Source organism: Anser anser, assembly GCF_964211835.1.
Source record: "Anser anser genome assembly, chromosome: 1".
NCBI classification, from domain to species: Eukaryota; Metazoa; Chordata; class Aves; order Anseriformes; family Anatidae; genus Anser; species Anser anser.
This window is the reverse complement of record NC_139720.1, coordinates 91,902,714-91,918,193: the sequence shown is the minus strand read 5'-3', so window position 1 is coordinate 91,918,193 and position 15,480 is coordinate 91,902,714. Positions and strand designations below refer to the sequence as shown.

At 34.8% G+C, this 15,480-nt stretch overlaps 1 protein-coding gene across 1 annotated transcript; it reads right to left on the bottom strand.

Moving 5' to 3' along the window:
* Positions 1-1,250: 1,250 nt before the first annotated feature.
* On the bottom strand, positions 1,251-15,439 carry HJURP (Holliday junction recognition protein). Its single transcript, XM_083809637.1, has 11 exons — positions 15,286-15,439; positions 14,704-14,770; positions 13,266-13,330; positions 12,288-12,315; positions 9,822-9,883; positions 8,824-8,922; positions 8,002-8,062; positions 5,456-7,056; positions 4,855-4,918; positions 3,585-3,672; positions 1,251-1,448 (listed from the first exon to the last, which is right to left on the bottom strand). Exons 1-11 carry the CDS (start codon positions 15,361-15,363, stop codon positions 1,322-1,324), a joined length of 2,340 nt encoding a protein of 779 aa, XP_083665763.1. The 5' UTR covers positions 15,364-15,439; the 3' UTR covers positions 1,251-1,321.
* Between the last annotated feature and the right edge of the window lie 41 nt (positions 15,440-15,480).

Sequence of the window (15,480 nt, the reverse complement as noted above, 5' to 3'; positions counted from 1 at the left end):
TGACCCTAACTGAAATCCCAAGAAGGGGAAAAAAAACAGAAGTCAAATCCAAAATCCAAAGCTAAACAGCAAAACAGAGCACGAAGTACTATCTTAATTTGATCAGGTTGGAAAGAGTACCTTTTTTTTTTTTAGCAGGGGCAAAGTAAGAAAGAATAAACTAGGTATTTACAAGTTTTTGCATAGCTTCATATATCAAAATAGTTTGAGTAGCATTAATGATATGTAAAATATTTCAATTTAACTGACACCAATCAGATGCAATACTCAGATCTGTGAACCAATCAGAAGTGAAAGCTTTCTTAAACAGCCTCTCCAGTATATAAGGAGAATCCCATGGAGCTGTTTGTCGTTGTTTTTCCAAGACATACATGAAAAAAGGAATGCTATTATTTTCAGTTAGTACAATTTGTGTAAACTTTGTACAAGGGTTGCTATTTCCTAATTTTCTCTCAGCATTTGTACTCTTGATTATGCCTTTCCTCTCAAAATTCCAAAATCAAAGAACTTCTGAGACCGATCATTAGAAAAAATATCAATAGAAATGAAGCATACACTTCTCATCGAGTAAACACATAACAATAACCCCACTGCATAATGTTTTGGTACATTTAGTTTCCTCTGTATACTTAGCCTTCATTGTTCAGTCCAGCTATTTATTTACTAAAATATTCATCTGCTGCTTTTCCCTGCAACTTTGTTTCCTAAAAGAACAGAGTTATTTTGTAAATATCCTCCTTCAATATACATTTTCTTTCCAATTTAATCACTGTTATCAATAAATTATTCGTTGCTGCTCTCACAGCCTCAACTTCAGGATCATCTTTTGTCAGGCTTATTAAAAGTTATTACAAGTTAGGGTGCATGATACTGCATTTGGACCCCAGTCCGGTTTAGATTTCTTTCATACATTTAGTACTGACATGTCTATAAAGCAGGAAGGGAGTGGGTGGGAATTAAGTGGACACAGAACTTAAAACTGTAGTATTAATAGATTAAATGCAAAGTTCCTCAGCAGATAAAAAGATAATACAAACCATGTTCTATTATTATAAATAATACCATATACAAAATTTAAATAAACTGAGACATAGAAAGGAATGTTGATTCCTTGCAATACCTGATGAAGCCCAAGGAGTAAGGAGTACACTGTCAGAAGTGAGGAACCAGCTCCTGAGAATTTATATTACAGGGAAGTATAAATCACGACTAATTATGTATTACAATAATGTTCTTCCATCCTATGGATCTTTTGCTTAAATATTTAAATTATTAATAGATCTGTGATTCTTGGAAAAAAATAACGAACACAAATCAAAGATTATAAAACATTGTTTTCTCTGTAACAGTCCATGAAGGTTCCTTGGTGACTTTTGACCAGGACATCATCCAAGGGATTACTAGGATTTTGGTCTTTTCCACTGGTGTAACTTAGTTTTCTTGATACCCTGTGAAAAAATAATTGTTTAGAACATAAAATAAATTACACAAAAATACTATACTTGCTGACTATCTGATGAACAGAATGAAAGTGAAACAACACACCAAAGCAAGATACGTGAACACCTTGATTGTGAACAGCAGCAGGACTCCTTGCCTGCATTCCTATGTGTGTTCAGCTGAAGAGGAAGCTTTTCATCCTGTGTCAATTTCAATATCTCAGTAATGCTACTATATTAACCTAAATTATGTTAACATAACTTTCTATTTAATTTTCAGATGCAAACTCTGAATGTATTCAGAAGTAGCTAAAAATTAAAGATACAAGTGAGAATACAATTATTTATTTGCAAGTTACTTAAGAAATGGCATATAATTTTTTAAGATTTATTTTAAACTAATCTGGTATACATTTACAATTAAGTGTAGTTGTAGAACAGCATTCCCATATATTTCCTTTTCTGATAAAGGTCTTTTCCATAATCAGCTTCTAGATAAAGGCAGTAAAGTTATAAACTGGAAAAGAGTCTCCTTTCCTTTTCCTTTCCCCGGAAGTATGTCTTCCTCTCCTCTCCACAAACAGTTATTACAACAAACAGCATTTTGCCACCTGGCTTAGGCATAAAACTTTTGAGGGCTCTGAAGCCATTAAAGAGCTTCAGTCCTGGCAAGCGTATTTCAACCATAGAAGGCTAAGAATATCACACCACAGGCCTAAGGAATCTTGCCAGCTGACAGACCATTTTGGCTACATATCAGCAAACGTGTATTTGTGTAATTAAGGAACAGAGCAATAGATTTTCTTCCAGATGGCTTGACAAGAACGCACACAGTGACATTCTGATTTCCTATACTTTCTCAAACTTCTCTACTTGCATACATTAATTAAAGGAAAACCTTTTCCTTCTTGAGAACAATTACTAATTGAATAGGGAGGGCTATTTAGCGTGGACTCAGGAAAAAAGGAAATAAAGGAATTAAAAACGGAGCAGAATTGCACTCAGCTAAGTGGGTATAGTCAAGATCACTTAAACATCCTTTTATAGTCATCAACACACCTCCAATCTTCCACTGTATCAGAAATAATCCAAATAGAATCTTTATTGGTATTATCATATACTTGTAATGCAAGCTTTTAAGTTTTAATACCATCTTTGCTTAAATTGAGACTTTTTTGATATACAGTACAGTCTCTTTCAGATTAAGTTCTCCACACAAACAGTTTAAAAGCACACTCAGGCTTCCTTTGAAAATCAAAATTTTAATTTGAGCACTGTCATTTTTATTTATTTATTTATTTATTTATATTAGCTGTATGATCACCTTAAGTGTGGTGAAAGCACTTATTGACTTTAAGTTCGGGAAGGCAGCACATCTGATGGTGCCAGAACAGACTTTTTAGCAAAAAGAATGTCAGAAATGTTTCAGAAAATAAAACAAAACTGTTTAGAGAACTTGTAATATTTTTTAATCCTGCTACCTATTAAATTAGTTAATAATTAAAAAGCCAAGAGATCAGAAACTTGAGAAACTCGCAGAAGCCATATTTGCTAAGGAAAATAGATGTAGTAGGCCATTTTCCAGGGTGCTGAAAGGCGTTTTCTCCATCCAGAGATGTCAATACATTGCCAATAGTAATAACAGAACAGGAGGCAAGGATCTCAGATACCTTCTGAACATACCCATTGCTTGTTTACACAGAGCCAAAATGCACATAACCACGATCAACTGCAAAGAAGCTGACTTTTGGAAGTCCATCTAAATGGCAATATACTACGCTCTCCAGAGCTTAAGGATGTGAGAAAACTTGTCAGCTTAAGCACACAGCCAGAATCAAAACAACTATGTGGTCACATAGTGGCTGAAATAATAAATATCCCTATAATGAACACAAAATAAGAACTGGCGTAGCTGATCCCTTAGGCCCATCATGTATTCACTGCCATCCACGTTGGTCTCCGGCTATTTTTGTCCACACTTGCCTCCCAGTGTTCAAGTGTGCAGGCTTGAGCTTGTGTTCTCTCAAGCATCCATGCTCATTTTCATTACAGATACACTCATTTAAGCAACAAACCCCCTACGTTTAATATAAATGTAGAACAGTACAAATTTCCTCTGAATTTTTTTTCTCCAAAGGCACTTACTTTTGATGATGTTTCTGTGCACCTCCAGGACAGCTGTAATTCTGTGTTGTCCTATGCCAGCTAGAGCAGGCATCTGAAATTCCAGATTCTGGTGATGAAAGATAGTATCGAAAGGGTAAGAATCATGCTAAGTAGCACAAAGAATACAATACGTTTTAAAAATACTAGCCTGTTAAGACACTGGTAATAATCACCACATTTCAGTCAGAAAATTCTCTTCTGGCAAAATTTAATTTCAAAAACATTTTATAACCTATATTCAAAAGCCTCAAATATATTTAAGTATAAGCTAACTTTTTCCCAAATAGTTATTATTTAATGACCATTAGAAAAAGGTACAATGAGGAGAAATAGTTATTTCCAGAAAAAAAATGTGACAGAAAGTATGAGGAATTAAAATTTGAGGAAGGCAAAATAAGACAGATGGGATACATCTCAAATAATATGTCATCTCAAATAATCGAATTCTTTGTAAAAATTATTTATTGGTAATGAAAATGCAGCAAGGCAAGAACCATACAAACAAGTTCATTTCTTTTGCCATTTTCTGTTTGTATATTAGTTGACAACTTTTTAAGTAATCTTCTTCAGTATTTTCCCTTGCATGTTAATTAGTTATTTGATGACCTGACTCATAAAAACGAGGTATAGAAAAGAAATATCGTCAATTTTGACTAAGCTGGAAGAAAACCTACATCATGTTATAAACACACTTTAACCAAAACCAGATTATTAAAGGAAAAATATAAAATTACCATCTAGAATCTTAGTAGTCTAGAATCTTAGTAGTCTTTTAGTCCAGAGCTAATAAAATGATACTGTCCTGAATCTGCACAAGTGGTGATCAATAATCCAATTCACCTAAGCAAGTAATGATAGGCATGCAACAAGGCAATTGCACATTTTTGTAAAATCCACACAGAAACATTTGGTTATTCAAGTGTAGGATTAACAAACTATCCATTTCCTATGGAACATTTTTATACAGAAAGTAAAGTTAGGAAAAAAAAAAAAAGAAGAGAAAGCTAACAGGTAACGAGCAATACTTTAGTAGGAAAATTCCTACAGAAAAAGCTTATTAAATTACTATTGTGAGATTCAGGAAACTCTTTTCTACTTCGACTCCTTATTAAAGAAAAACAAGCACACCTAATTATTAATGAGGAAGAAGAGCTGTCACCTAGACAGGGGTCTATAGAGGAGATCTATATATGTACCCTTTAAAGAAATGACTGGTATAATAATAATTCACAAAGCTGCTGAAACTAACCTTTCAGGGAAGTAACAGGACTAACAAGAAAAGTTCTATCTGAAGAAGTGTGAAAACCAGAGTCCTGAAAATAAAGCATAAACATACTACATCAACGAAAACACTCTTATTATTTCTCAGCTTGCCTTAGAAGAAACAACTGGAAACTTGGAAATAAGGGCCTGATTTAAACAAGTCTGGTAATTCCAAAAGAGCTTTTTTTTTTTGGTCTCACCTTGCTCATGTATATAATGAATAAAACATAATAGTTTCAGAAGGATAATCTGTTAATTAACAGAGTCACTATATGAGAGTATTTTAACCAGTGACTGTGTATTAAAAATACGAGAAAACCTTTTGCTGAGCATTTTAAAACCACTTTCCATGTTAATAAATACAGTGAGCTTCCTCATAAGATCCAGGAGACCTGACGCAACTTGTATTTTGTTTAGCAAATAAAATCCTCCCAAACTCACAAAACAACTCCACCAACCAAATAGCACTGGAAACACATATATGTTGTCACTAGTCTAAAGACCTTCCAGCTTGAATCCATTTCTAAAGCGTTTCTCTAAATAACAGCAAAGAGTACACAACCATTTTTTACAATGCCCCAAAGTACCTGATTCTGACAGTTGCGACTGTTAAAAAAGCTGGTGTTACTGCCATTGTATGGGCTCAAAAAATCCACATCAACTGTCTGAAGATTTACATTTTTCCTGTGAGAAATTTGCTGATATTTTGTTGGAAAAAAATAATGTTCAGGTATATTTTTCAGTTTCTTTACTGGTGAAGAAAGAAGATCATTTTGAAAATTTCCTAGTCTCTTAACTCTGGGAATTGCAGGTAAAGATCGAACAGGTGAGTTAACAAGAGCATTTACAGTTTCAGATATCTGTATTCCTTCATATTTCCTTAAATTTGAAGCTCTCTGAAAACCAGGAAGTTTTGAAACTGCCTCACTAGACAATTGCTCATAAATCTTCTCAAATGCTCTGTCATACTGTATATCGGACCTCGCAGACCCACTGAAGTTATACTTAATTAATCGTCCTCTCTCTTCAGGCTTCTGTGAGTTTGTAAGCGCTTTTGTCAATGTGAAAGGCTTTTGGATTTCTTTGGAACACATTTTATAGTAGAGTTTTTCAAATGCATCTTCATATTTCTGGGGCATCTTTGAAGGACTGTGCTTCATAGACAATGAGGAAAATGAGTGTCTGCGCTGGAAAGAAATCTCTCTTTCAGAAATTTTTATCTGAGGATTTACGACAAATGTATTTGATGCTCTTGCAAGAGAATGATTTGTGACAGGTACAAAAGCGCTACTATTATCACTGAAATAGCAAGTAGATGAACAAAATCCTGAAGTATCATCAGAAGGACAATCAATTTTTTGAGCTTTACTCTCTTTTACCAGATTAAGCACTGTTGAGTCTGAACTGGCGGTAGATGTTAAAAAAGGGTATTCCAAAGAAAATTTGTAAGCCAAGTTATCACTTTGGTTGCATTTCAAATTATTCAGTGAGACAGTAGTCGGTAATGGATCTTCAACTACAAACGTCTCTCCCATTCTAGCCAAAACATTAGGAAAAACAGTCTCTTCGGGAACTTTTTGTCCCTTTCCAAATAACAAATGATGATCTACACTTGAATTAGAGCAGTCCGTTTCCATTCCACTTGTATCTAGGTAAGAATATGGTACCAGACCAGATGAATTATTAATAGAACACTGATCATCACAAGGTCCACTATTCTCATTTACATTATTTCCTGAAGTTTTATTCTGGATGTCTTTACTACCACTGCATATGCTGGGTAGTGCTTTCTTCAATTTAAGTGGTCTGAACCTCCTTATTTTGTCTACAGTGACATTGAGCTTTGGTCTTCTAGGACACCAACTTTTGTGCCTACAGTGTCCAAACATGTATTTAAATGCTTTTCTCCGAATCTGCTTTGTCATGAGCTTTATCAGTGTCTCTACCATTGCAGGATACAAGTCTGCAAGAGTTACATTGCTCCAGGAACATTCCTCATCTGCAGACTGGTATTCTTCCATGACACTGTCATAGCAGATTTTATTAATTTCTCGAAAAGGTTGAAGTCTGGGTACAGTTGTTATATTTGGTGAAATGGGGACACCAGAAAATTGGAACTGGTGAGGCCTGGATGAAGAATATGCATTTGTCAGCTCTACTTTCTTTCTGAAAACACTGGCGTGATTGCCTATTCAAAAAACAAACAAACAAACCTTAAATCACAAAAGAAAAATCAGAAAAAAAAATTAGGACATTTCAGTAACATGTTACATGACAAACAATTGCAAGTGGTACATATATTCTTTATGTGCTAACAGATTTCATTAAGCTTTTCTGCCAAGCTAAACGGATGATTACATACAATTGATTAAGGAAAATTAAAATATCTTTTTAACCACATTGAATTAACAGATTATAGAAGGTAGAAATTAAATATTTCTATGGAAATTAAACATTTCCAAATATTGAAAAAAACATTCTAAAATAACAATATAAAGATAGAAAATATCTTAACTGTAGAGGCAGATTGTTTCACTCTCTAATTTCTAACCAGGAGGAACAGATTCTACAGATTTTGTTAATATATTTCCATATTACTTGAAAGATTGGTACTTAATTAGTACCAGTGCAGCTTCCCTTGAGGTAAAGCATGAGGAGGATAATGCTTTTTGTAGTTTTTAGGCTTAGAATTTTGGTGTAAATATTTTATCTCAGGTTTGCTGGGGCAAGTTTGGAGTTTTGAAGAAAGCTAGCTTACTAGTGAAGTAGTTCTTTGTCTACCAGAAACCAGCAGACCAAAAGCCATTCCTCAAATTCAAAGTAAATAGAACCAAAAAGTCATGCTTTCGTTTAGCTGAACTTAATTCTGCTGAATTTTGTAACTATGCATTTTTCTGGGGTTGTTTAACAAAAGTTGCTTTTATCCATACATGCTATTTATTTTCTGTTTTTCAAATACAGTTTGCCGTAAGCAAAATCACATCTAACTTCTTGGCAAGAAATCTGTCTAGAGAACTGGTCTGTTGGTTAATTAGTCCCTGTGTTTTCCACAAATTACTTATTTCTAATCAATTTCAATTAAAAAAAATCAGAACTATCATATTTGACCCACAGTCAAAAGATTTAGTTGTACCTATCATTTCTTGCACTGGTGAAACTAAGTGAAGATCTTCTGACAATCCTTGAGGTGCTGCCTGAAAAATAAATGAAATAAAAACCAAAACACATGAATCCTGAATTCATCCTTGATTTCTGCATGCTAAAGGTAATATAAAAATCTTTTTTGTGAATCCTTCTGCCCTCTCTTTACTATGCTTGGTCCTGTGCAGTAAAATAAAATAAAAAAAAGCTAGTCTAAGATTCCAGTAAGAATTCTTGAGAATTACAAGTTTAGTCTTGGAAACCTATTATACAATGTAGAATTTGCAAAGATTATATCATATTTTATTCATTCTTCTTGAATATTATAATGTATACATATATGCATAAATATTTATGCATATTAAATTAACTATATAATATATATATATGGATAATTTACATATCTCTGGCAAGTTGAGTAGGAAATAGATTCTGTACCATGTATCGTAAAGAAATTAAATTTAAAATCTCAATTATTTTCCCCCCTCTACAAACCACAATATTTAGACATTTCAGAAGACTTACTGAAGTGAAAACCAACTCACACATCAGGGTAAAAAGAACAAAGCATAAAATTCAGAAAAAGAAGTATTTGTATATTGTCTGCTCCTTTTCTTATAATTGTTGCTGCCAAAGATCTGAAATACTGTGATATTTATGTAGGAGAATTGCAATAATGAGAGCAAGCAGGAGAATTGCAATAATGAGAGCAAGCAGAGAAGTTATATGATTCATTGTGCTGCGCATAGTTAGAGAGTCATTATGTTATTCTAATTAGCAAATAACTTTTAACAGAACAGGAGAAATATGTTACCATAATCCACTTGGGAATTCTTCTTGCATCATCTTGTACTATCACATCCACTTGAACTTTTACTTCTTCTGATGTTTTCACATTATCTACATCCAGATTCTTGGGGCAGGAGGGAAGGATTAAAACACATAGAAGTTATTGATACAGAAGAACACAAACACATTACTCAGATTTGTTTCAAACTGGTGTTATTTGATAAAGATTTCCCACCTGCATAAAACTTATTTATTTAATGTACATTTCATGTCAAAGAAAAAAAGTCTCAAGAAGGAACTATGTCAGAAAACAGAGAGATAACTAGCTAGTTAATTGATCCACGGAAAAGCACACGCTGCCTCTTTAAGGTCAAAGACATGAAAATGCCTAGAACTAACTTTTGTTTTTTTTGCTAAACAGAAGAGGAAAGTAAATATTTTTTTGGTAATTGTACCTGAACAAGCTGAATAAAGGATTAGAATGGCTTCACACACAAAGCGTATATTGTACTTTTCTTCACCACTGTAACCTGTTTGGGTAGTCCTGATACCCATAGTCTAGCTTTAGCAAAAAACAGCAGAATATTCCATTCTGCTTTTGTTATGATGGCCATTATTTAAGGTTTGCTTTTTAAAATCATGTTGCTCTGTTCTCCTGAGAGAATTTAGGATAAAGAATCATATTTAAAGCTTCTTCACTTTGTGATTATTTCTGGTTATTCTTTTTGCATACCTATAATAAATGTTATCAGAAGTGCCTGTTCTGTACAATGAATTGATGGTTTGGGATTATAAGTATACTAGAGAAAACCATACATAATTACTTCATATCATTCTTCATGACATTATTTATTGAATGTCTCATTTGCTATATTGACAATAAACGTGCATTAAGATGCAGACTGCAGAGTCTTATGCTGTCAGTGCATTAACTCTTCAGGCACATATAAGCTGTTCGAATAGTTCAATTATTTCTATTGAACACAAACTTATTCCATTACATTAAACACCAGAAATTTTTACCTGGAAGTGGATGTCTTCAAATCTTTTTCGTACTGAAACTATATCAGCATCACTTTCTACATCTGCAATTTGAACATAAACACTAAATAAAACATAGTTTAACTCAAACAAAACCAAAATCAAGTTTCTTGGAAATGTTTTGAAACAAATAGTGACTCAAGTGGTTTCATTTCAGAAAAGTCTTTTCTACTATAAGGTTTTTTATCTGTATTACATTCCTTTTAAAGTCCAATTGAAAAAACATGATTTATAGACTCATAAATAATTTTGTGAGGGAAACAAAGAAGAGTTAAGATAACTTGTCTGTAGCCAGTTCAAGACATATGCTAGCCATTTCAGAAGGTAAAATATTTTCAAAGCACTGCTCCTTCAGAAGTATTCATGCATCATTCCCACTTCCTTCCTTCTACATTTTTACTTATCCCAGCAACAATGGTAAGGAATGGGACATTGCCACTTGCTTGTATCATGCTTCCTTTTGTAGTTTCTTATTATCAAGACAGCCTTAGAATTGTGAAGATAAGAAATAAGACAGACTTAAGAATATTAAAAAAACAAGTCCAAAACTTCTAACTCAATTTTTAGGTATTCTACAAGTATTTTTGGAAACGATTTTGCTAGAGGTGGCCAGATGTTCCCATTAATTACTCGCTAAAGCCTCAGTCTTTCATGATAATAAAACATTTGACTGTATTGTAAGCCACAATTTCTCAATTTCCTTGGCTGTTATGTATTTGTCCCATGATTATGTTTACTCCAGGAAGAGAAAGAAGAGGGAAGAATAACCCTGAAAGGGAAAATAATGACTCAAAAAAAAAGTCTTGTTTATGATATTGAGCACATCATTGACCCTTCATACCTTTTTTAAACCACTAAAAACAAAATGAAAATCTTTTCCGTATAAACCCATGTTCCTTTTACATTCCCTCTCATTGCAGTCATCACCTAAAGCTCTGTGGGCTGCTGCCATCATAGAGCTAGGATAAAGATTCATATCAAATAAACACTGTTTTTAGAGGAGACCACACAATTTTGCATCCACTGGTGAAAATGTTGATCAATCAGAGGGCTGGCTTTGACAGTCTAACCTGAGTTGAACTATTTCATTAGAATGGAAACCCATACCTGCCAGATGGCCAGTTCCTACCCACATGACTAATAGAAGACACAGTCGTGGGCATTTTATCCACAGAAAATCAGTTACTAAGCATCCTTTGTAGAGAAATTAGTAAGAACTTTAACATTTTAGTCTGGAAAAGTTTCGCCCACCTTCTCCTGTTGTAACAGGCGATATTCTTTTTCTGCTATATAGTCTTCTTCCCCAGTAGTTAAGCACAAAATTGGCAGACTGCTCTCAACGGTCACTGAAATGACTAGACTAGACTACTACAAATATAGGATAGTCTATGAAATAAAGTTAACAATTCTAACCTCCAAGAATGTTTCATAGAATATCCTGAGTTGGAAGGGACCCATAAGGAAGGAGTTGCACTCCATCATGCCAATTACTGAACATTAGAAAAGAGTTTGCATCATAGAATGAGCTGGTCTGTAAACAAATTGAATACTCTAATAGAAACAAAATCTAAAAAAATGTGATTTTAGTACATCTTCACTGTATTCACAATCAGATGTCAAAGCACTGGAACATTAATTATCAGTAGAGAACCACGGTACTGCACAGAATGGAAGTGAAATATTTTCTCCAGGGAATCTGAAGGTGTTTTAAAATCCTTAAAACCTTAAAAAAAACAAAGCCCAACATACTTTCACTGCACTATATATCATGTCTCCTCCGTCATTTATCCCAGTAAAAAGACATTTATTTTGTTGGAACATACAGCTCCTTTTCAGAACAAAGGAAAAGGGAGAAGCATAACATCTAAAGATTAAGTAGTATCAGAATTACACTTCGTGTGCAATCTTGATTTAATTTCCATCATGATACTTGATCTCTAATTAAACGTCTACTTTTTCTGCAGGTAGCCCGATTCATTCGGTATGCAGAACAATCTGCTGAATTTGTGATCACTCACCATGCAACTTCACACACATTTTTGAATGTGTGTGCTTGTCTAGTTATTTTCAGAAAGCTAGTAAATTATAAACTCTTCCATATGTACAGCCAGGTAACTCAGGGTGGGATTTTTAGATTCAAAGAACATCTGACAAAAGCTAAAAATACAAGAAGGAAAACTGTCTGGACAATCGATAAGGGGAGATTATTTTAAATCAAGTTGTGATGATAGAAACATCAATAATAAATTACTAATTTTAAACATTTTTAGCTACATTGCATATATCCTTATGAACCTAAATGCTGATGTGTTTCTTTTTTATCTGTTCGTTGTTTGTTTTTTAAAACCAGTGAGTATCCTAAGGAATTTGACATAAAAACGTGATATTTTCTATGAAGTCAAGACTCTCTTGGATAATTTATAGCACTTGTTTTTTTAAACACTTTACCTGTATTCCTTTGACTTCTTGTATGATGCTGCAATTATAAACAGAGAAAAAAAACATCAGAAGAATCTTAGAATAACAAATTTACTTTAACTGAAACATTTATTTCCTTTGGTATATCTTACAAGTTGTCACTTCGTAAATAACCATTCAGTTTCCTTCAGCTTTTGCATGGCCTGACTAGCAAAGCAACAAATACTTGGTAAAGCATAGGTATGTTTTATCATTCAGTCCTTGCCATGCTGTTGCTGTTAAAAGCACTACAATAACATAAGCTGTAGTTAACTTCACACACGAGAGGCTACAACAATTCTTCTTACAGTCCTTAATGGATTTAGCCTGTAAAGTTGTGCAGCCACTTGTCGCAACGCTTAGATGATGACACACAAGATATTCCCAGAAGTTCAAAAGGAGAGAAATACAGCCACATTTGCCTCCATTAAATCCACTTACACCCCAAGACTGAATTTCACTCCTCACACCATGGGTTCAGAACAGCTTCTGTGTTAACTAGTAAGGCACCCTACTCAGCTTTACTGTTTTGACAGGTAACGTAGGGAACAGAGCAGCTAGGTGACTTTATACAGTTATCGAGAAACACTGTGCTTTTGACCAAATCCTCTGTTAAGCTCTTATGAAGGAGTTTACGAAATAGATTAAGAAATGACTGCTTGTTTAACACCAGTACTTAGAAAAAGAGCATACAATAAACAGGCCCACAACACTATATATGGGAAATACTTTTCCAGGTTAACCAGTGGTATTACCCAATAATAAATACATCATCTATATCTATCCATCTCATCTGATGTTCTTAAGGAATCTATCCTAAAACCCTATTTTAAGGTAGTTGTTGACTTCATTAATATCTCCTGCAAGTGTACCTCCTGGCACAGCAAGACTGGAATCTATTCCTACACAAAATATAGAAGAAAAAAAAAATACTATATTTTGATTGCATAGTAGGACTACATTAGATACCTTAAGTAGTTTCTTCCTCCATTTTTTAAGACTCTTGTTTGATACTTCCCCCCATTGTTTTGGTCCTATAAATAACAAGAGATGTTTATTTAAACAGCTTTTCTTGTAACACTGTTTATCTATACTGAGTAGCATTCTACCAAACACATAGAAAGAACACATTACATAGTAACAAAACATTATCAAATCTAAACAATCTCCAATCCAATTGTTCAAACAAAAACTTATAGGAAAACAAAACAAGATAACATTGTAATTTCAAGTCATAATTGAGAAGTTGGTTAAAAAAAAAAAAAGTAAAAAAGAATCAAATGAGTCTAACAACACTATGCTAAAACCCAAAGAGCATTAACAGCCCAGATATTATGAAGATAAAAAAAAAAGGCATATTATTTTATTTGAGTAAATAAGTTGTACTTAGTGCATGCACACTACATGGCATTTGAAGTTATTTAAAACTATAATCAAGGCTTTATGGACTAAGATCCATATTCACAGAAAGCATATACAGAAGTTACCAAATCAAAACTATAAACAAACCTTTTCAAATCCAAGACCTTATATTACATTGTTGTACGTATGCATGAACCTCACCCTGCCCCCAGCCTTTGGTAAATATTTGGTGCAACAATTACATCGGGCTTGACACTGTGTTCATACCTCTTGGGTATGCCTAGTAAGCTGTTCCTTAGGAGAACTTAACGTGGCAATTATGCATCGTAATCCACACCGCACTAAGGATAAAAACTGGCAGAACATTTCATCTAGCAATAACACCACCTAGCTACTAAGTCACAATTCCCACTAAAGCTCAGAGAAGTCAATTTTCAAAGTTTCTTTCCCCTCAATAAGTTCTTCATAAGTATTTTTCACTGTGCAACGGACCGACAGTTTTAATGAAAAATATGACATGGCATAACACGTTATAGATTTATGCTAACCACATGAACATTCAATGAAAAATTAAAGACGACACTATCTACCCATTCCACCCTGACATTTGACAACACCTGACGTGCTAGAAATTTATCACTTTACAGCAGCCTTCAGAATGCTAAGCAGACCTGAAACTACATAATCCAATCAGACATATCAGCTTCCTGCTATTAGCTCTGTTCCTTTGTTTCCTCTCATCCTTCTCCATTTTGATTCTTTCATTCCAAGTTATTCAAACACTGTCCATTGTTTTCCTGTACTTTGCTACTAATTCTTTTCCATTGTGTAAAACAGAGCACACGATGGACTAAAAAGGTGTGTGTGAACCATCTATCCAGGTATTTTTCATTCTAATTCTAAGTTTACAAATGAAATACCACACCTGAGCGCAAAACTTGCGGTATTTGGTGAAATCTCACATTATGTAACCGCTTGCAGTTGTGTAATACGCAGTATACTTCACTAAGTCTAAACATGTAGCATAACTTAAAGAAGTTCTTACCATCAGGGGTATCAAAAGTGAGGGTTTCCATGGAAATAAGAAAATCATCTTCAAAAGGACGATTATACTACATAAAAAGAAACATTTAAGATTAGAATAAATAGTTAACAAGACTTTTAACAGGCATTTTACACAACTGTTTCAATCAAGACATGAAACTGTCAGTGTGCTGTGCTATTGGCATCAGCTGGGAGCCAGCAATCTGGAAACAGGAATGCCAAGAAAAATAAATAGATAAATATATATATATATGTGAAGCATTAGATAAATAAATACATATATATGAAGCACGTGTATAAGTCATTCAGCTTCAGGCCATAAGCCAGCCACTGACAGGACGGAGGTTCAAGATGTTCAAAGTGGTCAAGTGAGCCTGTTTCAGGGTTTCCTGTAGGCTCGCTGCTAAGAAACTGGAAGCAGGCACGCAGCGGACCCACCCGTCCCGGTACCCAAACACCCAGCCTGGGTGAGAACAGCCCCGTGCCAGCTGGGGATCCGCGGAGGACGCCCCATGACGGCGCCCATCTCCCGGTGACGGCCCTACAGGCCGGCCCGGTGCCGGCCGGGGAGGGGAGGCCTCACCCACTCCAGGATGCGGTTGATGGAGGCGACGAAGCGGGAGTTGCTCCGCTGCAGCCACTCGCCCAACTCGACAGCCATGGCGCGGGGCAGGGACACTCCCGTCCCGCCCCGCGCCGATTCAAACTGCGCGCCGCCCGCAAGGCTTCTCTCCTTCCATTGGGTCTTGATCGCGTCAGTCCCGCTGCGGCAGCCTAT

Excerpts from the sequence above, each read along its gene's own strand:
- HJURP (XM_083809637.1), bottom strand. The coding sequence starts at position 15,363 with ATGGCTGTCGAGTTGGGCGAGTGGCTGCAGCGGAGCAACTCCCGCTTC. Across the intron at positions 4,919-5,455 it reads GTCGCAACTGTCAGAATCAG|GACTCTGGTTTTCACACTTC; the intron begins GTACTTTGGGGC and ends CTTTATTTTCAG. Across the intron at positions 3,673-4,854 it reads TCCTGTTACTTCCCTGAAAG|AATCTGGAATTTCAGATGCC; the intron begins GTTAGTTTCAGC and ends TTTCATCACCAG.